Here is a 23,853-nt window from a genome sequence, read left to right on the forward strand (position 1 = left end):
CTTGCCATAACCTATATTTAGCAGAAATAGGAGGGAAAGGAGAAGAGAGGAGTACACCAGGGTAAAGTGAAAACAATCTTAATCATTATTTAAAAACCCACTACAGTGACCAGGCATGGTGGTGCACACCTGTAATTCTAGCACTCAGGAGGTTGAGACAGGAGGCCCAGGATTCAAGGCCAGTCTTGACCCCATGGCAAGTTCAGGGCCCATTTGGGATACATAGAATGCTGGTTCGAATAAACAAAACACTATAGCTTATGAAAATTACATGTGTATTTATCAGAACTAGTATATAAAAGAAAATAAGTCCTCAATGAAAGAGGAAGGAAACAGCTATGATATTCTTTCTCAGAAACACTTCTTCTTTGATAATTAATATTAAAGCACTGTATATTAAATCTTATTCTGAAAACAACTAAATAGCTAGTCTCAAAGATTAATACATATATTTAAAACATTCTTTATCGCATGAAATACAAGCCAATTAATTCTTCACCAATTTAGTTAATAACTAGAATCCTAATAAAAATATACTTTAGGACAGGCAGTGTAGCTCAATAGTAGAGCACATGCCTAGAACACACAAAGTAGTGCATTCAATCCCTAGCACCACAAGAAACAAATGGGCAATATAGAAATAATATACCTGTAAATTTGTTCACTTTGAATGTAGATGGCTTTATTCGTCCAGTTTTGGCTAAAATAATGAGAAAAATATATTTCAATAACACATTACAACAACATTCAGATTTAGGTGACAGCTAACATTAGAAAAATTTTCAAAGACCATTGCATCCTCCATCCAATCCTTTCTGTCCTGAGCATTATTACCTACAATCAATCTTACATAAGTCAAAATGCAAACTTTTAATGTTGGTTGGGGGTGGTGGTGGCTCAGCTGGCAATGTACTTGCTTTGTAAATGTAATGACATGAGTTAGATTCCCAAAAATCATATAAAAATTTTGGGTACAATGACATAATCCATGCCCTGGGAAGGCAGAGACAGGAGGATCACTGGTAACTGGGTTGACTGGTAAGCTCAGAGTAAATGAGTGACACTGCCTAAAAGGAGGAGGACAGCATTCCTGACGATGAGACCTGAAGTTGTCAAAAGATTCATAAGAACATGCATATGGAATTCACACATGCAGCAAATATATAAATTTTCCTCCATTCATTTAATAAAATTTAATAATATTAAACTTCAGAAAGGCTGTACAAATAGTTTAATATTGACAGCTGGGCGGAAGTGGTGCACTCCTTTAATTCAGGAGGGAGAGGCAGGCAGATCTTTCTGAGTTCAAGGCCAGCCTGGTCTACAGAGCTGGGTGGCCACAAACAAAGTCATCAGCCTATCGTGGTAGCAAAAGTTTACCATCTTTCACAATGAAGGGTCTGATTCACTTTTTCTTTAATTATTATTTAATTAATATTTAAAAGTCTCCTGTAGGCCAGGTGTGGTGGCACACACTTTTAATCTCAGCACTAGGGAGGCAGAAGCAAGAGGACCGCTGTGAGTTTGAGGTCAGCCTAGTCTACATAGTGAGTTTCAGGACAGCCAAGGCTATGCAGAGAGATCCTGTCTCAATAAACAAAACAACAAAAATTAAAACAAACAAATCAACAAACCAAAAGGAACAGTGTCTGGGTCACCTATATTAAAGTCTCAGTAAACAATGTCTTCCTAACATCAAGCAACAAAAGATTTTTTTTTAAAAAAAAAAGCATGTTGTCTCCTGTTTTTCTTTTTTATTTTATCTTATTTATGATTTAGTATGTATACAGTATTCTGCCTGCATGTGTCTCTTCATGCCAGAAGAGGGCACCAGATCTCATTACAGATGGTTGTGAGCCACCATTTGAAGTCAGTGCTCTCTTTTTTTTTTTTTTTTTGGTTTTTCGAGACAGGGTTTCTCTGTGGCTCTGGAGGCTGTCCTGGAACTAGCTCTTTGTAGACCCATGAAGGTAGTAAGTCTACTTCATCATCATTCATTATAAAGAGAGGCTTCTTCTTTTTTGTTTTTTTCGATACAGGATTTCTCTGTGTCTTTAAAGCCTGTCCTGGAGCTCTCTCTGTAGACCAGGCTGGCTTTGAACTCACAGAGATCCGCCTGCCTCTACCTCCCGAGTACTGGGATTAAAGGCGTGCGCCACCAATGCCCAGCTGCAACAAAAGATTTTGCCTCAAAACAAAAGTTAAGGACCAGCATCTGAGAGTGTCCTCTAACTTCACAAATGGAAACACACAACCTCCCCTCCATGCCCCCCCATACACACTAGAACTTACCAAAAGAGGCTGAAGTAACAGTTTTAATGGTTTTTGAAGCATCTGTCTCTTTTCTATTTAAAAGAAAAAAATTAGAAACCACTGAGAAATAGTTCTAAGTTCTATAAATTTCTAAAACTGGAGTGTTTATGTACAATTTTATAATCATGGTGGTTAAAGAGGTAGTCTTAAAAATTACAATTTAACATACACACACATTAATTTTTCATATAAAAACACAGATTCACTTACCTTAAAGCAGATGCAGATAACCTCTTGGAATCTGAAGGTTTCTTCTTCATTTCTTTGTTCTAAGAAGGAAATTAATATTTGGGAAAAAATTAACTCTCCCAACTAAAGAAGGCAGTTGACACAATATAGAAAAATGTATACAGTTCAGCAATGAAAATATTCAAACTCCTGAAGGTTAAACACGCATTATTCTTTTCAAGACAGGGTTTCTCTGTGTAACCACCTTGGCTATCCTGGAACTCTCTCTGTAGACCAGGCTGGCCTTGAAATCACAGAGATCCAACTGCCTCTGCCTGGGACTAAAAGGCGTGTGCCACCAACACTCCGTTCATTACCCTTTTCTACTTACACTTCCTTTAATTTGTGATCATGTTATGGTCATTACAACAGCTTCAGAAGGGCCTGATTCTGTCCTCCCTTTATATATACCCACATTCTTTCAACAACATAAAACAAGATGGACCTTGCTCTTAAAACTTTTCATCATACTGAAGGAAAAAAATCAGTAGTCTCGCCTTTTTGTGTGGAATGCACTCCAAGATCTCTAGTAGTATGAAACCATATACAGTTTTCACTACACATAAAGCTGAATGCATAAATAAGGTAAAATAAGAGACTAACGGTGGTAATAGAACACAATATACTGCAATTAAAGTTACATGATGTGGTCTCTCAAAACATAATATAGTCCTTTTCACTTCAAAGAAGTATTTTATGGCTTCTTGGCCATATTTAGACTGCCAACATATCCGCTAAGGCAATTCTTGAATAAAGTAAGAATTACTTGAATAAAAGTACCATGAGTTCTTGGGAGGGTGGTGTATGCCTTTAATTCCAGCACTCAAGAGGCAGAGGTGCAGAGTCACAGAGGGGCATAAGGCAGGCCAATCTCAGTAGGTTAGAGGCCAGCCTAGTCTACATAGGAACTCACCAGAGCTACAATAATGAAATCCTATCTCAAAAAGTACCAGAGGTGCCATGTTAGCTTCCAAAGGAGGGAAGCAATCAACAGTCTTACCCAGCTATATGATGCCTATGAACTACAACAATGAACATTCTGGCACAATAACCCTCAGGGTGCAGTAGTGGCGTGCATATCTTGGTGGTAACCATCAGTTCTCAAAATGAACTTTAACATCCACTCAACAAGGGGGAAACCATGCCTAGTACTGGAAACCTAGCCAACTACTCAGTTAGTGAAGATAACTTTACTATACCTACATAATCCCTAACAGCAATCTAAACATTTGTTCTTATACCCATAGATAAGTGTAGCCATCACTCTTCATAAAGGAAACTTTTTTGCAACAAAAGACTATTACAGAAAACCAGAACTAGTCAAAATGCAGAGTTGTGGAGATCAGTCTCAATAAAACATTCCCCCACCTAAGACCCAGGGAACATTTCAGAAGAGGAAATAGAAGGAAAAATTATAAGAGTTAAAAGAGCAAGGAATTTGCTGTGAGATTATTTCTCTTAGTAATGTCAGAAGCTACACCCATAAAGTCTCACCCACATGACTGCCTAAACATGGATGACACCAATACACGCTCAAGTGGACAGGGGAGAAGATCACAAGGCCTCAACCCTAGACAAAGAACTACAGGCAACTTAAGGAATGCTGAAGAGTGGAGGAAAGCCTTCTCTGGGAAGAGTACACCAATTGGTTATCCAATACCAAATGATCTCAAACACATGAGCAATACTATATAGACTGAAAAGATTATATTTAAGAGTGTGTGTGTGTGTGTGTGTGTGTGTGTGTGTGTGTGTGTGTGTATGCATGTAACTGCAAGGAATAAAAAAAGTGGCCATGAATTTGAGAGAGCAAGGAAGGGGTGGTATATGGAAGGGTTTGGAGGAAGTAAAGGGAGAAATTATGTAACTGTGTTATATAATCTAAGAAAAAAAAATAAAAGTACATGAGCTCTCAACAGTCAACATAAAACAGAGATCATTACTGAGTAACTGAAGAGCCAACAGCATATACATCATGCATATGCTAGACAAAAGGGTTCGTCATATCTTAGCATGATAAAATCAGATAGTGTGGATTTGACAACACTCAAATTAAACATAAGGAATAGAATTTCCCACTTAATATTTTTATACTATAATTGACACTGGGTAACTGAAACTGCAGAAAATGAAATCCAAAATAAAGGGCTATATACAATGGACTCTTAAGAGTTTATATTACATATTCCAACTACTTTGGGTCAACAAGATTATTTACTGGATAAAAGCTTGTTGAATTTGAACAAACTGATAACTTAAGTTTGATCCCAGATCCCAGAGTGAAAAGAGAACCAATTCCTGAAAGCTGTCCTCTGACCTCCATATGTGTATCACGGCACAGATGTGCCTGAATCTATATGCACATCATACAAATAAAACAATAAAATTTAAATTTACAGTATAAAATTTGGAGAAAGAAAGAAGGCTCAGTGGTTAAGAATACTGGCTGCTCTTTTCGAGGACCTAAGTTCAATGCCCAGCACCCATATGGCAGCTCACAACTGTTTTTAATTCCAATTTCAAGTATCTAATACTCTCTTCTGACCTCCAAGGGCACCAGACATGCACATGGTGCACACATATACATATAGGCAAAACACTCATACCCATAAAATACAAATTAAAAAGTTGACCTAAAACAGTCACAAAAAAACCAACTTGTAAAAAAAGCATAAAATGTAAATAAGCTGAATTTCTGAATAGATGTAATGTTGTAAAATCATCAATATAAACTCAAGAGTCAAATCTCAGTATTATCAGACAATCTAAATGGATTATAAATCTAGTTCAATATTAAATAAAATGGGGCTGATGAGATGACTCAGTGGCTAAGGGAGCTTGCTGCCAACCCTGATGCCTGAGTTTGAGCTTAGGATCCAAAAAAGTAAGAAAGGACTAAATCTCACAAGTTGTCTTTTAGCTTCAGGAATGTGTGTGTATGCATGTACAGACACATAAAATAGATTTATCAACATCTATTTAAATAAAGAACAAAGAAAAAGAACTCTACCAAAAGACAAGGATACATGGTTATTAGTTTAAAACTATATAGTAATATTATTATATTCATGCAAAAGAATGATCTCAAGCACATCTATGAATGTAGAATAGTTTGCACACAGGCAACCTTTCAAATTGGTGAGGAAGGGCAGGTTACACAGAGTTTTTGAGTTCAGGTACCTACCTGTTTTTGGAAATTAAACTGACTTCAACCAGATTATACTCTCTACATATATATATGTATATAATATGTTACATATTTATGCTATGCTATTATATCAAATATATTAAAATAGGTTATATACATATTAATAACAGAACAAGAAGACAATGTGACTATATTTTTGGCACTGGAAGAGACATAATCTTATAAAACACGACAAGTAAACAAGTAAACTGCATAGAAGAAACTACAAATGCATTCAAGTATACATAAATTAAAAATACTTTTTACATTTATTTTATTCATTGTGTGTCTTTTGTGTATATGCCTATCCCATAATACAAGTGTGGAGATCAAAGAACAACTTTAACAAGTTGGTTGGTTCTCTCCTTTCATCATGTGGGTTCCAGAAATTGAACTCAAGTCATCATGTTTGATGGCAAGTGCCTTACATCACTGAGCCATCTTACTGGCTCATTTCCAGTATATGGAAAATTTAAATGTCATATACATACACACAAATAACATACTGAAGATAATACTTTCTAGATAGAATACAGAAAACTAAATTAATATCGAAGATAATGAACACCTATAAATTAATTTTTTTCATCTGAAGATAAAGACCACTATAGAAAGTTGCATGTGGTGGCTCATGTTTCTAAGAGTACCAGGGAAGCTGAAGCAAAGGGATAGGAATTTGAGGTCAACCTGGGCAATACAGTGATACTCTATTCTCCAGAAAACCAACAAAAATATCAATAGAAAAGTGAGAAAAGATACAGGAAATTCAACAGTTAACTTAATTAGCTAATAATTATTATTTTTAAAATAATACAGCATGTCTTACTAGATTTTTTTAATTGAAGAGATTAAGATGGTGCTACAAGTGTACCAGTTCTCCTAAATCACAAGGTTGTAAATGACTGCAGCTACTCTAAAGGTGATGCATTAACTCCTACATCCTTCAGCCAACAACTATTCTGGTGTGTACAATCAGAAATACAAAAGGAAAGCCTATAAAAGTCATAAGGAGTTACCTAAAGTCTTGCTTTTGGAAATGAAAAAAGGAGGAATAATTCAAGTATCTATCCAAAAGAAACCAACAGGATAATCATTATTATAATCACACAACACAACATAGAAGTCATAAGGAATGGGCTAATGCCTCAATTACTTTTCAGGTTAAATTACTACTGACTGAGGAATATGTACTTATAAATCTCTAAAGGTATTCCATAGCAAATGAAAAGCTAAATTATTCTATAGATAGTATCTATGAACATTTGCAGCATAGAAAATGGTCTAGGAAACCTAAACACATTTTATTATTAAATATTTATTTTATGCATATGAGTACTCTATCTACACGTATGCCTTTATTCCAGAAGAGGGCATGAGATCCCACTACAGATGGTTGTGAGCTGCCATGTGATTGCTGGAAATCAAATTTAGAACCTCTGGAAGAGCAGCCAGTGCTCTTAACCACGGAGCCATCTCTCCAGCTCCCGAAACATTGATATTTCTAAAGAAACAAAAGCTCCAGAAAACAGAAAAGATTATATTGATTTAAAGTCCAAAACCTGTAATCATAATTATGGTTTCAGAAACCAAGGATTACCTGTAGGCAGAAGAGAAGGTTTAAGAATTGGAGTTATGGGGACTCCTATAATGCTGTCAATATTATTTCTCCTTTACAAGCCAGTAAGCATTTCAGGTTTGTTAAGTTGGAAATATATTGACTTAGTCCATTGTTCATCACTTAGTTTTATACTAGTTGTGGTGGTACATAGACAGATATAGATATAGATAAGTTTTTTAATCTTTTGGACTAAGATTTATACATAACCCACACATTTAGAAAGTTAAAGTAACAAAACATATAAATTCAATTTACCTGTGCTTTTTTCTTTCCTGGAACGCATACTCTCACACTTTTTCCTTTTATTTCAAGAGGTGTTGTTTCAATGTACTTCATGACTGCAGTAACTGCTTTTCTAAACTCCATCTCCAAATAAGCCTAAAATAAATTTTTTTTGTGAATGAAAAAAATCTATCTTTAAAAGATACATTTTATTTATATTTAAAAATGTTTGAGACAGAGTCTCATAATGGCTGGCCTTAAATTGCTATGTAGCCAAGGCTGCTCTTCAAAATTTGACCCTACTGTCCCCACATCTCATATGCCACCTCACCTGGCTTATGACTCTGCATTTTAAAATGGACTTAATGATTCTCTGTGGAACAGAAAACTATGAAGTTATCTCAAGAACAGATGCTTTTTTTGGTTTGTTTTGCTAACCTATAATTTGATCTTAAGGTTGTTTCGCACATAATATTTATCTTTATATAATTTCTATACCATTACAAAGATAAGGGATGAGTCCATGGCAGGCTCCTAAAATAAGAAGAAATGGCTAACTTAACAACAGGAAGGTAGCCAAGATCTGGCCTAGCTTTCTTTCTTTCTTTCTTTCTTTTTTTTTTTTTTTTTTAAAGATCTTATTTATTATGTCTTCTGCCTGCATGCCAGCAGAGGGTACCAGATCTCATTCAAGGTGGTTGTGAGCCACCATGTGGTTGCTGGGAACTGAACTCAGGACCTCTAGAAGAAGAGTCAGTGCTCTTAACCTCTGAGCCATCTCTCCAGCTCCATGGTCTAGCTTTCTTTAAGCCTGATTTAAAAAAAAAAAAAAAAAAAAAAAAAAAAAAAAAAAAAAAAACCAAGGTTGGGAACTACCAAACAAATGTTAGCTATTTTTACTGACAATTCAGATTCACTGAGCAAATAACCCCAAGTAATGAGAAATGAGGAATGGATTGGAGAGATGGTCCAGCAGTTAAGAGTACTGGATGCTTTTCCAGAGGATCTGGGTTCAGGTGCCAGCACCTGCAGCAGGTATCATGCACACATGTGGTGTACAGACTACATGAAGACAGAACACCCATGCACATAGAGATATATTTTTAAAAACTGAAAGAAATTCCAGGCTTTTAGTTTCCATAGAAATCTCTAAGAAATATCCTAGGTCAGCGCAAGTTTTTAATCTAGTGAAATGAGACTCACTTTTGATCTCTAGGTATCACATCTGATATGATCATCAAGATCTTTTCTTATGCCCTGCCTTCACCAACCCCCTTCATCTTTCTAGAGAGTCTTTTTCTTATATTCATTTCTTTGTAGTCCAGGGCATTTAATTAAAATTGCATGCATGAACATAGGTGGGACATTTTGAGCTGAGGACCAAATCCCAAAGCCTAGCAAGCACTCTATCACTGAGCTAAATCCTGAACCACAAGCCCCAAAATTTTTAAAGCCTCTTGCTTAAAAGCAATTACCATTTCCTCCCTTTGCCTTAACTCACAGTAACTCTCAATCTAGGGTTGGTACACAATTCATAAACTTTATTAGAAATATAGCATACATGTAAAACATAATAACTATACAAAGGAAACCATTTAGTTATTTTATATAACTTAATTTTGTGCCCAAATTCACATTATTTTTACAATTTTAAGAGACACAGCAATACTTTCTCATTTACATATTGATACCTACCTTCTATACCACAATGGCAAAAGATACCTGTGACTCTATGATCAGCCTACAAAACCTCAAATTATCTGACCCTTTACTGTATAAACATGTCTATTCCCTGGACCTTGTTCATTCTTGGGAGCTTTTCATTCTCTCACAATACAAATACTGTGGAACATTTATGTTAATTGTCAGTGAATAATGACATTCACAGCATAAGCAGCTAAGATACCAACAACATCAATCAACATAAAAGCAACAAGTTTGCCTGAATTTTCACAAATGACTGATGACTCACCTCATTTCTACAAGGAACAAGGAGGACATCGCTAATGTTCCCAAATGGCTGAAATGTTTTTCTAATATCTTCTTCCGTAAAGCCATCCTCTGGCAGTTCAGATACAAGAAGAATTGAATTGGAACTCAAAGACTGATCTTTCCGAAGCCGAATCTGGAATGAAAGAAAATTAAAAAGAAAACACATAAGCCACAAGGTACAGTAATCACAACTCCACATATAATCTCTACTAACCATCTTACTATCTTTATGGATCTCTTACAGATATTATAGCTTTGTTCATTCTACATTCCAGTAATTCAAGGGCTGGGACCCATGAATGCCAGGTGTGGTGGTACTTTTCTAATGCCAGCATTTAAGAGGGTGAGGATTATCAAAGTTTAAGACCAACCTGGGCATTATGGCAAGATACTGTCTTTTAAAAGAAAAATACAAGGAAAGCTGCTTGCCTGCACTGCCCCAAGACTGGGCATATGTGGCAGAGCAGATAGTCATGAGCTAGAGAATAATGAGCTTGTGTTCTTTCTGGGAAAGACCAAAGTCTAGAAAGGTGAACAAGTCATCATCTGTAAGTCATAATAAAAAGTATTTATTGTTTAATGTTTATTTAAAAAAAAATGAAGTAAGAAACAAGCCAGAGTAGTATATGTCTTTAATCTCAGTACTCAGGAGGCAGAGGCAAACAGATCCCTGTGAGTTCCAGGACAGCCTGGTATATATAGTGAGTTCCAGAACAGTCAGAGTTACATAGTAAGACTGTCTCAAAACAAACAAAAACAAAAAAAGGGAATGAGGAATATTATACATAAAATATATAGTGTATATAATGACTACACATTACTATAATACAAAATTTACCAAAAATCAACTTTTTGAAAATTCCGTCAACAGAAGTCCTGACACAAAATCTTATCAGATTAATTATAAATTTTCCCTATACTCAATATTCGTTCCTAATGATCTCAAACTTCAGTATTTACATATTGATTGTTTTAAGATTAACCAATAAAATATAATCTTTTAGAACCAAGAATATAATTGTTGAAAGTCTTCAATATTTGGACAATTTCAGAAGTACATGTTACAACACCACAAAAATATTAGGCCTATTGGAGTTATTATGACAGTTTAGGAGATATTATTTAACAATAATTCAACCAAATATACAGTATCTCAATATATTAACAAATAGGTTATAAAATATGCCAATATACAAGGACAAAAAAAAAAAAAAAAACTACGTTACTACACAGAAAGTATAGACAGAAATTATCAATTCTCAGGGGTAGGGGGGAGAGGGAGAAGGGATTGACATGTGAAAATATAATTTGTAAAAATTAAATAAATTAAAGAAAAAAAAGAAATTATCAATTCTCACATTTCTAGCTGATAAAAATTATTAAGACTCATTAATGCTGGCTACACTCATTTTGCCAGCCACACAGCTTCTATAGCTAACAAAAAGTTTCATCAATAAATCACACTGTATGTTTTTCTTCTGAGACAGTGTCTGTAAGAAGCCTTCTGCTTCAGCCTGCCTCACGACACTAAAGGAGCATAGTATTACTGTGACTGTAACTTTTTTTGGCACATCAAACACTAAACACCTGGCATTCCTAAACTACATGAAACACTAAACATCTGACATTCCTAAACTACAATACTGAATTATTAGACTTTTATTATTCATAAGAAAACAATTATCTCACATCAAAGTAATTTAACAAATATTTATTTCAACTTTATTGGAAATATGACTCCAAAGACCCAATTTTTTTTTTCTGCTTGTCATAGTAGTAAATGCAGGTACACTTGTGCTAATCCATAAAAGAATTACTGACCTTCCGCTGGATAAAAGCACCTTTACCAGACACCTGTTTACCTTCTGGTAAGGTGTCATCTTCAAGATTCTTAAACTTGTGAGCCGCATGTTCTCCTAAATGTGAGTCACTCTTTATAGAGCTTACAGATTTCACTGATGGCTTTGTTCCACTGGCAAGTTTAGGCTTTTGGGCTGGTAAGAGTCCTTTATCAACTGCTTCAATGTTTTTCTGTTTATTAACTTCTGTCCCATGTATAGAACGTTGTCCTCCATCTTCTACTGCCTTTTTTCTATCTGGTTAAAAAAAAAACCAAAAACATCTATACATATGTACAAATTAAAAAGAAAAGCACAGAGCACTCTTATGACAATCTAGTCCTGTTGTCTTGTTTCTTTGGATTTTATTTCTAAGAGTATATTAACTACTTACTCAAGCATTTTATTAAGCAAATATTTGTTTAATGAAAAATTATGTTACAAGACAAATCATACAATCTAGCAAATTTTTAAAAAGAATCATTTCAAGACACTAAGAATAACTTGAGTAAGATTACAGAGCCATTCTCAACCTTAATAGAGAACACACACACTACATACTTCCTTAAGTCAACAGTCCCCAAAGTTTTTGTTGTAGAGTCTCTTGACAAACTCAGGAAGCCAGAGTTGCTTTTTTATAAATCCCTGCTTCTGTACCCATTATGTATGGTGGATACACAATTTTGGTTCAAAGTACAAATAAAGTCAACTAGAACATAGATAAGTTCTTAGAAAAGGAAAAGATCTTGTAGAACCCTATGGGGGGGACTTAAGGTTTTGAACTATACTGAGATTAGCCAGCTTACACTTTTTACTTATTTCTATTTCCATTCAATTTCTTAAAATATATTGAATATAACTGAAGATATGTTCAAGGTACTACCTTAACATGAACAAGGGTTTCTTTCATTATAGGCTATGTATGCACGTATGTTTATGTATGCATGTAGTTATATATTTTAATAAATAAGTTTTTAGAAAGATCATTAAAACATTAAATAATTAAGACATAATTATTCAAAATATGAGATTGGACTCAAACTTACTATATTTGTAGCAGAGAATCTTGAAATCTTGATCCTTCACCTGAGCCTCCCAGTTTGCTGGAATCACAGGTGTGTACCACCATGGTTGATGTTAGGTCCTTGGTTATGTATGCATATATGCATGCATGCATGCATGTCTTTGTTTTTCTGAGGCAGGCTTCTCTGTACAGTCCTGGCTGTTCTGGAACATACTCTGTAGACCAGGCTGGCAACTCAAAGAGATCCACCTGCCTCTACTTCACTAATACTAGGACTAAAGGCATGTACTACCACCGACCAACTTGGTCCTTGATTTTTAAAATGGATGCAGATGAACTAAACTTTCCATACATCTTGCCAACTCTCAAGTGTGAGTCCAATTTCATATAGCAACTTTAAAACTTACTAAAATACAACAGTTCATTTCCAAAATTCCAAACAAAGTGATGGCATCAGGATCATTACTGTACCTGATCTCACTGATCTTCTTGAGGTCCTTTCAGGGCTAACTGACCGGTAGGACTTTGGGCTTCTTCTAATGAGATTTCGACTTCTATATGGAGAACGGGATCTGGATCTGGATCTGTATTTAGAAATGAAACGATGGCAAATTCTTGGACTTCGACTCCTTGGTCTATAGCTATAACGAGCTGGACTTCGAGATCGATGGTATCTGTGACTTGAGCTTGATCTCCTAGAATGCCTGGGACTGGGGGAATGAGAATGAGAACGTCTTCTTGGAGTTTCATTTTCTTTCCTATTGCTCTCACTTCTACAGAGGAGAAAACAAAAACAAGATTCAGCAATTCAATGTAGATTTAAACTATATTAAATATCAAAAGTAGCTTTTTAAACAAATATTTGTTTTCATTACTTATTATTTGTAAGTGTGTACAAGTGTGCATGTATGTCCAGGTGCCCATGGAGATACCAGATCTTTAGAACTGGGATTGTACATTGTTGTGAGCCACCCCACGTGAGTGCTAGTAACTAAATTCAGGTCCTCGACAAGAGCATTAAGTATTCTTAACCAATGAGCAATCTCTCCAGACCTCTCAATGTATTTTTTGTTTGCTTGCTTGCTTGTCTTTTAGAGACAGGATCTCAGTATGTAGCCTACCCAGGCTAACTCTGAACTTGTGGAAATTCTCAATCTCAGTTTCCTAACCCTGGGATTATAGGTATGAACTACCATGCCTGGTTCAGTAATAGTTTATTTAAAAGAAGCTACTGGGCTAGCAAACCAGTTCAGTGAATAGAGCTGCTTTGTAAGCAGACCTGACAACCTGAGTTTGATCCCCAGACCCTCACAAGGTTGCAGAAAACCAACTCTGGAAAGCTGTCCTCTGACATCCACAAGCACCATGGCATATGTCACATACTCGTGTGCCAACACACACAAAATAAACGAAAGAATGAATGAAAAATGTATCTACTCTTATGAGCACAGAAAAAGTAATCTGAACAGACAATTAACCTGCAGTTTGCTTAGAACCCTCTTCTTTCTAGTTTGCACTAGAGTATTTTTATCTATTTCTTATGTTTTTCTCTGTATCATTTATTTTGCAATTATTTTAATTTATGTAAAGAAATTAGGAATTTGTTTTTGTCAAGATAGGGTTTCACTGTGCAGCCCTGGCTGTCCTGGAACTCACTCTGTAGACCAGGCTGGCCTGAAACTCACAGAGATCCACCTGCTTCTCTATTCTAAGTGCTAGGATTAAAGGTGTGTGTTACACCACCTGGCTGGAAATTATATAAACTATTTTTCAATGAATTTTCTCTGAAAGATTATGCCAGTTAAACATACTTCACACCGAATTCTGTACATTTGTGTGCAGACCCCAAAGGAACTGAGAACTAAGTAAGATAGTTCTCAGCATTCAAGTTATTTATATATTTATAATTAAGTACCCACAAACACAAAATGATAATAGGATCAGAATAAAATATTAAGACTAAAGAAAGTGAAAGTCGATAGAAGAAAGCACATTTAAACTGGAATAAAAAGACCCACCATTTTTTCATTTGCCAGCTGTTTAAAAATAAACAGAATAGCAGAGTATAGACACACCCCCCCCCACACACACCTACCTTTAATCCTAGCACCTGCGAGACAGAGGTAGGTGGATCTCTGAGTTCAAGACCAGCCTGTTCTATATACAGAGTTCTAGGCTAGCCAGGACTCTGTCTACAACAAAACCCAAAACCATGATAAAAGATGAGAATTCCAAAAAATATCTTCTAAAAATTTGTTTACTTTTAAAAGGAAACAAAGTTGTAATAACTAATACTATTAAAAAATATTACCTTCTTGATGGGAGGATCTCAGGGTTCCAATCAGGGTATCTATTTGAAACATAAACACTATTAATGATAGTTCAAGCAATATAATATTTTAGTCATTTAATTAATAAAATTAATCATTTAATTAACAATCAATTAATCCTTGAAACGTGTCAGAACTGCTCAAACTTAAGTTTATATATAATTTAAGAAGCTGAAATATGACCAGGTGGTGTCGACACACATTTTAATCCCAGCACTCAGGAGGCAGAGGCAGGCAGATCTCTGTAAATTGAATGCTAGCTTTGTCTACAGAGTGAGTTCCAGGACAGCCAGGGCTACACAGAGAAATCCTGGCCCAAAAAAATTTTAAAAAGTTGAAATATGAAATTTTTCGAGAATAACATTTTTATGACTAATTCACTATCTGATCAAGGTATCACATTGTAGATACATCAGAAAAACATTAAAGACCTCAATTTTTGTTAAGACCACAATTTTTTAAAAATCAAAAAAAAAATAGTATACCAAGTTTTTTAAGGTATAGAATATTAGTCTAGGTAGGGATAAACAAAGAGTAGAGGAGATGCTAGACATGGTGGTTCATAGCTGCTTTCCCAGCACTTGGGAGGTGAAAAAAGGATAGAGTTCAAGGTCATCTTCATCTACATTAGCATTTCTCTTTTCTTTCTTTCTTTCTTTCTTTCTTTCTTTCTTTCTTTCTTTCTTTCTTCCTTCCTTCCTTCCTTCTCTTCCTCCCTCCCTCCCTCCCTCCCTCTCTCTCTCTCTCTCTCTCTTTTTCTAAGATAGAGTTTCTCTGTGAAGCTTTGGCTGTCCTGGAACTAGTTCTATAGACCAGGCTGGCCTTGAATTCAGAGATCCACCTGTCTCTGCCTACAGAGTGCTGGGATTAAAGGTGGGCACCACTATCGCCCACACATTAGCATTTCTTAACCTGTGGATTGAGACCCCTTTTCAGGTTGAATGACCCTTTCACAGGGTTGCTCACATATTAAATATTTACATTACAGTTCATAACAGTAGCAAAATTATAGTTACAAAGAAGCAACGAAAATAACTTTGTTGCTGGGGATCACACAACATGAGGAACTGTATTTGAGGGTTACAACATTAGGAGGTTGATGCTCTACATGAGACACTGGCTGAGAAGATAGCTCAGTGTGTAAAGAACTTGTTGCACAAGATGGAGGGCCAGAATTTGAACTCCAAACTCATGTAAAAGCTGGCTATTACAAGCTGTGTGCTTGTAATCTCAACGCTGAGGATGTAGATATGCAGATACCTTGTGCTCATAGTCAACTAGCCTAACATAACTATGAGACCCAGGTCTCAGTGAGAGATACTGTCTCAAAAATGAACATGAACGGCTCCTAAGGATCCACATCCAATGTTGACCTGTGGCCAATACAAGTCTATATACACAATGCACTCCCCCACTGAACCCCCAACCCCATACATGTAGGGGAAGACAAAGACAAGTATGTCACCCATTTTATAAAATTCTAGAGGAAGGCTGAAAAGGTTTGTCAAAGTTAAGAAGGTGTCCTGTTCTTGAAGAGAAGCATCCATATCAAGTCTTTCAGGAGAATCTGATGCTTCTGGCCTTGTAGGCACCTATACTGATAGACACATACCCACATACAGACACACATGCATATACATAATTTACAAACGAACCTCCAAGGAACATATCATTTTCATACTTTCTGTTGGGACACACAGAACACACAGAACATTGTAGCATACTCTTTTAAGTTATATCCAGCAGCTATTTAGGTAATTCTTTAAAATGTATTGGTGATCTTGGCATTGGAGAGGCAGAGGCAGACATTCTCTCTGTGAGTTGAAGACAATCCTGGTATACATATGCAAGTTCCAGGTCAGCCAGGGCTACTTGTTGAGAACCTGTCTCAAAAAGAAAAAGAAAATCTATTAACAGGCCTGGACTTGGTTACAGCTAACATGGTGGAACAAAGAAGAACCTGGAGACAAACCCCAGTTGGTCCTACTCCAGGCACTGGTTGCTGCAGCAGAGAAGTAATGAAGGGCATAATAAAAAGGAAACAATATAGAATGGTTTCTTTAGAATAGTGGTTCTCAACCTTCCTAATGTTAAGACCCTTTAAGACAGTTCCTTATGTTGTAATGACCCCCAATCATAAAATTATTTTAACTGCTACTTCATAACTGTAATTTTGCTACCGTTTTAAGTTGTAATGTAAATACTGTGTTTTCTGATGGTCATTGGAGCTCCAAAGGTGTTGTGACCCACAGATTGAGAACCACTGTATTAGAGAAAGAAACAAATTAGGAAGCCCCCTGAAATCAGGTTATAAACTTTCACAACAAAATAAGACAGCCAGGTGTGGTGGCGAATGCCTTTAATCCCAGCACTTGGGAAGCAGAGGCAGGTGGATCAGAGTGAGTTCCAGGACAGCCAGGCTACACAGAGAAATCCCCCTCCAAAAAAAAAAAAAAAAAAAAAAAAAAAAAAAAAAAAAAGCAGCAGCAGCAATGGGAGTTTGTAAACATTTATTTCAATTAAAAAATTCTTACTGTATGAATATATGTGCAGCTGTGTAAGCCATGGCACACAATTGATCAGAGAACTTTGTAGAGTCAGTTCTGTTTGTACCTTTCCACCTTTACGTGGCCTCCAGGGACAGAGTTCAGGTAATCAGGTTGCATGGCAAGCAAGACCATCTTGCTGGGCCCTTCATGAACATTTCTAAAGCAAAATTAGTAAGGGAATTTTTCAAGAACATGTATAAATGAGTATCTGGAATTAAGGGGAAAGATAAAGACTGGGATATTTAGAAATTAAACATAAAGAAGCCAAAGTAACACAGTAAATGTATAAACATGGAGTCCGAGAATAGAATCTTATGCTTGCTAACACTTAAAGAAAAAACAATGTAAGAACAAAGAATCAGGGAGAAAAAGAAGTATCAGGTATAGGAGTTTCAAAGAAGGTTAAGAAAGACTACATCTTCATCCTAAATTTACTAATCTATAACCTACTAGTAATTGGACATAGTGACTATATTAAATTAACAACATTCAAGAATTCAATCTCAGCAGCACGATAAAAGGTACAAAATAGACTCTCTGCTCCTCCCTGTTCCAGAGACAGTTGAATCTCCTCATGCATTAACAGCTTTGTCCCTGAGACACAATGGCAGAGGTCAGAGGAAACATTTAGCTATACTGGATGCCTGGTCACAGGGGCTACTTTCAAATTTTACAAAATTGATACTGTTGCCATCAATGACCCTTCATTGACCTCAACTAAATGTTCTACACGTTCCAGATTGACTCTAATCAATACAAGTTTCACAGCACAGTAAAGGCTGAGAATGGAAGCTTGCTATCAATGGGAAAGCCATCTCCATATTCTAGAAGTAAGATCCCATCAACAAAAGGGATGATGTTAGTGCAAAGTATGTTATAGACTACTGGTATCTTCACCACTATGGAGAAGTCCCACTTGCCAGGTAGAGACAAAGGGGTGGCCATCTCTGCCCCTTCAGCTGATGCCACGTTTGTAATGGGCATGAACTACGAGAAATATGACAACTCACAAAAGACTGTCGCAATACTCCTGCCCCACCAACTGCTTAGCCCCTGACCAAGCTTATCTACAACCATTTGGCATTGTTGAAGGACTCATGACCATTGTTTATGCCATTATCACCCAGAAGATTGTGGACACCCCCTCTAGGAAGCTGTGGCATGATGGCTAGAACAGCATTCCTATATCCACTAGTATTGCCAAGGCTATGGCAAGGTCATCCTATAGCTGATCATAATGTTCACTGGCATGTGCTTTCATTTTCTTATCTCCAATGTGCCGCTGATGGATCTGACATGCCACCTGGAAACAGCTGCCAGTACAATAACATAAAGATGGTAAAGCAGGCACTGAAGGGTCCACTAATGGGCATCCTGGGCTATACTGAGGACCAGGTTGTCTACTACAACTTTAGCAACCACGTCCACTCTTTTACCTTTGCTGTTAGAGCTGGCATTGCTCTTAACAACTATGTCAAGCTCATTTCCTGGTATGACAATGAATGTGGCTATGGCAACAGGGTGGTAGACTTCATGGCCTACATGGCTTCCAAAGAGTAAGAAGCCCTGTGTGGTAGTTTTAATGAAAATGGGCCACATAGGCTCATGTGTCTGAACGTTTAGTTCCCAGTTAGTGGAACTGTTTGGGAAAGATTGGGAGATGTGATCATTGGAGTATAAGTGGCCACTGGAAGTGGGCTTTGAGGTTTCAAATAGCCACACCAGGCCCAGTCTGTCTCTGTCTCTCTTCTCTGTCCCCTGCCCTATCCCCACCCTCTGCCTATGGATCTGGATGTAAAGCTCTCAGGTACTGTTCTAGTGCCATGCTTGTCTGCTTCCCACTGTGATGATCATGGACTAACTCTATAAAACTGTAATTAAGTCCTTAATCAAATGCTTTCTTTAAGAACTGCTTGGTCATGTGTCTCTTCATAGCAATAGAACAACAGCTAAGACACCCTGAAAAACTATAAGCAAGTCCTTAATCAAATGCTTTCTTTAAGAACTGCTTGGTCATGGTGTCTCTTCATAACAATAGTACAACAGCTAAGACAGCCTGGATCAGCTACCCCAACAATAACAAATGAAGAGGAAGAGAGATGTCCTCACTCAGATGCTGAAGAGTTCCTATCACAACTTAGCCCCAAACCCTGAGCCACCTTCCTTCAGTTTCCATCCCAGATCCTCAAAAGAAGACGAGGGACTTAGGAAGCCCTACCCTCTTGAATATCAGTAAAATTCATTGCACCCAACCCCCACAATTAATAGTAACAGCTGATCAACAAAGTATCTTTCAGTATAAATGAATCAAAACTCTTGGAAGAGGTAAATTAGTTTTATTTGTTGCTGTGTGCTTCAGATGTTGTTTATAAGCTAACCCAACAACACTCTGAATTTACCTTTACCCTGTTTGCCTACAGTTCAAAACCTAAATAAGTTGAAATCTGCATTCCCACCTCCACAGAAAGAAGTCAGCAATAGGCTCTACTCCTCCTGCCCAAAAAAAGAAAAAACCCTAGTGGAAAATGAGTAACAAAATTCTTTTATTTTTTAAATTTTGTTTTGTAGTACTAGGGATTGGACCTAGGAACTCACACATGCTAGACAAAGAGCTACATCCTTAGTCCAAAAATTCAGGGTGCTTCTACCTTTTTCTGCTCTGGAAGTACACAGATATATTGCCTGAAGCATCTTTAACCAAAAAGATAATAAATCATACAGACACAAAAAAATAATTTTAGGGGTTGGAGAGATGGCTCAGTCATTAAAGGCACTTGCTCATCTTGCAACGGGCCTATGAACAATTTCTACACTCACATGGTGGCTTATAACTGTCTGTAACTACCAATTTCAGGGGCTTGACAACACCTTTTTCTGGTCTCTGTGGACACAAGGCATGCATGTGGTACACATTTACATATCCAAGCAAAACACTCACATATATAAAATAAAAATGACTAAATTATTTTAAGTTAATTTTAATCCAATGTGCCACTTTCCTAGTGTCCATAGTTTCTAACACTTGAATAATTTTATCTACTCACTTCAAGATGTGTTTCTATCCCAATTTTTGGGGTTTTTTTTTTTTTTTTTTATTTGGTTTTTCAGAGACAGGGTTTCTCTGTATTGCTTTGGAGCCTGTCCTGGAACTTGCTCTGTAGACCAGGCTGGCCTCGAACTCACAGAGATCTGCCTGTCTCTCCCTCCCGAGTGGTGGGACTAAAGGCGTGCGCCACCAATGCCCGGCTGTGTTTCTGTTCTTAAAGTATTTAAAAACAAGATATTTTTTTAAAGATTTGTTTATTTATTATGTATACAGTGTTCCCCTGCATGTATGCCTGCAGGCCAGAAGAGGGCAGCAGATCTCATTACAGATGGTTGTGAGCCACCATGAGGTTGCTGGGAATTGAACTCAGGACCCCTGGAAGAGCAGTCAAAGCTCTAAACCTCTGAGCCATCTCTCCAGCTCCAAAACAAGATATTTGTAATCAAACAAAACTAGGTTTAAGTGTTCATGCTATACCTTAATGGCCATGTAATTTAAAGCCAGTCACTCTGAACTACAGAGTAAAGTCCTGCCTCAAAAAAAAAAAAAATAATAATAATAATAATGTTCTAGACCTTTATCAGGGCTCAAGAAATAGATAAAATACACACACTAATCTACATTAGTAGGGGTATGGGCCATTCAACATATTACAAAATATGTGCTGCAACCATGATCCTCCTAGTGCTATTAACATGCATTCGGCGTCTCAATGTGATGCAGTAACAACACACACATATTATCCAAGTATTTGTACAAAAATGTTCAATCTAAACTTATTCATGAATAAACACAAAAGCACAGAATATAAGACATTCAAAAGACAATGTCCACATCTTTCCTTTTTTTTTTTTGTTTTTTTTGTTTTTTTTTTTTTTTTGTTTTTCAAGACAGGATTTTCCTGTAGGTTTGGAGACTGTCCTAGAACTCTTTGAAGACCAGGCCGGCCTCGAACTCACCAAGATCCACCTGCCCCTGCCTCCTCTGTGCTGGGATTAAAGGTGTGTGCCACCACCAGAACTAAGTTTTCTTAAGGCCAGAACAAGGCCAAGAAATGAAAATATTCTTTACATTCATCTTTTTTTGACATAAAATTCAGCTGTTTTTAAAATCAGAGATACTCTCTGCAACTTCTCAATCAGATGAGCTAATTCTCTTTCTCTAAAAATAACTGTGGAGGCTAAATAGATGGCTCAGTAGTTAAGGACACCTGTTACTCTTACAGACAACTTGCGTTCAGTTGCTAGCACCCACATAATGCCTCACAACTATCCATAATTGCAGTTCCAGAGGATTTGATACTCTTCTGTCCTCTGAAGTAACCAGGCATGCTCATGGAGAATAGACATACATGCAGACAAAACAGTCATACACATATTAAACAATCTAAAAAATTTTCAAAAGAGTTTAATGTATTTTGGGTTAGGATTATGACTTTATACTGGAAGAATACTGAATAATCTCAAAACTCAAAAGAGTATCAGGGTGGTGACTAGAACTATTTAACAACGTTGGGAAAACAATTTAACTTTCCTATTCTAAGGGAAAAAGGGTAGAAAGATTAGGATTATAAATTCCATTTCTATGAGCATCAGGAAAACCCTCCCAGATACCTTGCTTAAAGGACTACAAGCCAGGCAGTCGTGGTGGCACAGGTCTTTTAATCCCAGCACTTGGGAGGCAGAAGCAGGTGGATCTCAGTGAGTTCAAGGCCAGCCTGGTCTACAGAGTGAGTTCCAGGACAGCCAGGGCTACACAGAGAAATCCTGTCTCACAAAAAAAAAGAAAAGAAAAAAGGGGAGAGGCGATCAACTTTTCCCCTTAAGTTTTATTCTGAAAACAGGCACTAAGGAAAAGAAAAGCTTTATACTGGAAATTAAATATTGGCATATGATCTGTGTTAGCTTTTAATTATTTAACCTTTGAAAAGTGGATGAGATAATGAAAAAGAATGGTATCAGTTCTCAACCATTCTGGAAAAGGCAAGCAAGCAAGAAAAATCAATTAAAATTTTTGGTAATCACCTAACGGTGATTATGTTAGGAAGAGACAGTGAAAAATCACAGGAAGCTCTCCTTTTGAAAAATTAAACATACTCTTCTACGATGATTATTTTAAATAAGAACAGCTTTTTTCCTTTTTATTTTTATTTATTTTTTATTATTTTATTTTATTAGTTCAAATTTGGAACAAGCTTGCTTCAGATGTCAATCCCTTCTCCCTCTCCCTCCCCTCCCCCCCAACATCCCACCTGCCCCTAGCCATCCCCCCTCCACTCCCCAGGCAGGGTAAGGCCCTCAAAAGGGGCTCCCCAAAGTCTACCACATCATCCTGGGCCAGGCCTAGGCCCTTCCCCATGTGTCCAGGTCAAGAGAGCATCCCTTCACAAGGGATGGGCTCTCAAAATCCCTTCTTTTTTTTTTTTTAAGACCTCACATATTTAATACAGTGCGTTACCCCTGTACAAATGGAAAAAAACTAAGTTCAACATTTCTAGACCAATATGGCTGTTAAGTTTTGTACAATGCCAACTCAACATGGTAAACTGGGATACTTTTTTTTCAAAGTTGACAGCACAGCTAAAGTTTCCAAAAAATTCAAACAATATATGTACATATATAGATAACAAAATATATACAACATATATATATACATATATATATATTAATTGGTCTATATACATATAGACCAATAATGGCATTATGTTATGCATCAATATCAGCAACAGCTTTTCCAGGTTCTGCAGTCATTTGAACAAAATTGTAGAGACATCCAGCACTCTCCGTTTAAAAAAAAAAAAAGTAAAAAACAAAATCCCAGAAAGAATAGCTTTAAGAAGTATTTTTGGCCAGGCGGTGGTGGCGTATGTCTTTAATCCCAGCACTTGGGAGGCAGAATCAGGTGGATCTCTGTGAGTTCGAGATCAGCCTGGTCTACAAGAGCTAGTTCCAGGACAGCCTCCAAAAGCCACAGAGAAACCCTGTCTCGAAAAACCAAAAAAAAAAAAAAAAAGAGAGAGATATTTTTAACATAATTATCACATTAAAAATATTTAATACTTATATGTGATCATTAGCTATTTTCTTCAAACTCTGCTGCCTATTAAAAAAAAAAAAAGGAAGAAAATGTTCTTACTGTTGACGTAATTGCCGACAGCTCTCAATATGGGTGGAAGTATTTTGATGCTGAATCCAGTCCTATTGTAAAAAAAAGAGAAGGCTGCAATTAAAACAATCCTCATGCTCACTAATGAATTAGGCTTTTTTAAATTACAAAGGGTAGTTGAAAATTTAACAAACTGAATTATGAAGAGTATTTAGATACAATGTAATTTTTTTTCACAAACAAAAATGAAAGTCCTCCAAACAAATGCATTTAACCCCACACCATGTTATCCCCACTTAAAAGATATTTAAGTATATTTTTTAAATCATACCCATGAACATTCATTTTGAAATGCATACATATATTTAGACTTGAAGAAAAGCATAAATTCAAAAATGACA

General features: G+C 36.6%; 1 protein-coding gene across 9 annotated transcripts in view; it reads right to left on the reverse strand.

Annotated features, from left to right (window-relative positions):
* Positions 1 to 23,853, reverse strand: part of Znf638 (zinc finger protein 638) — a 69,612-nt gene that overhangs the window by 30,193 nt on the left and 15,566 nt on the right. For all 9 annotated transcript variants that reach the window (XM_035448887.1, XM_035448885.1, XM_035448883.1 and 6 more), the window contains 9 exons: positions 23,483 to 23,544; positions 14,734 to 14,772; positions 12,894 to 13,195; positions 11,382 to 11,656; positions 9,541 to 9,693; positions 7,602 to 7,724; positions 2,524 to 2,582; positions 2,293 to 2,345; positions 650 to 700 (listed from right to left, as the gene is read on the reverse strand). In XM_035448887.1, the coding sequence (XP_035304778.1) occupies positions 650 to 700; positions 2,293 to 2,345; positions 2,524 to 2,582; positions 7,602 to 7,724; positions 9,541 to 9,693; positions 11,382 to 11,656; positions 12,894 to 13,195; positions 14,734 to 14,772; positions 23,483 to 23,544 (1,117 nt within the window). The remainder of the gene's footprint in view (positions 1 to 649; positions 701 to 2,292; positions 2,346 to 2,523; positions 2,583 to 7,601; positions 7,725 to 9,540; positions 9,694 to 11,381; positions 11,657 to 12,893; positions 13,196 to 14,733; positions 14,773 to 23,482; positions 23,545 to 23,853) is intronic.

This window comes from Cricetulus griseus, chromosome 8 (assembly GCF_003668045.3).
Source record: "Cricetulus griseus strain 17A/GY chromosome 8, alternate assembly CriGri-PICRH-1.0, whole genome shotgun sequence".
NCBI lineage: Eukaryota > Metazoa > Chordata > Mammalia > Rodentia > Cricetidae > Cricetulus > Cricetulus griseus.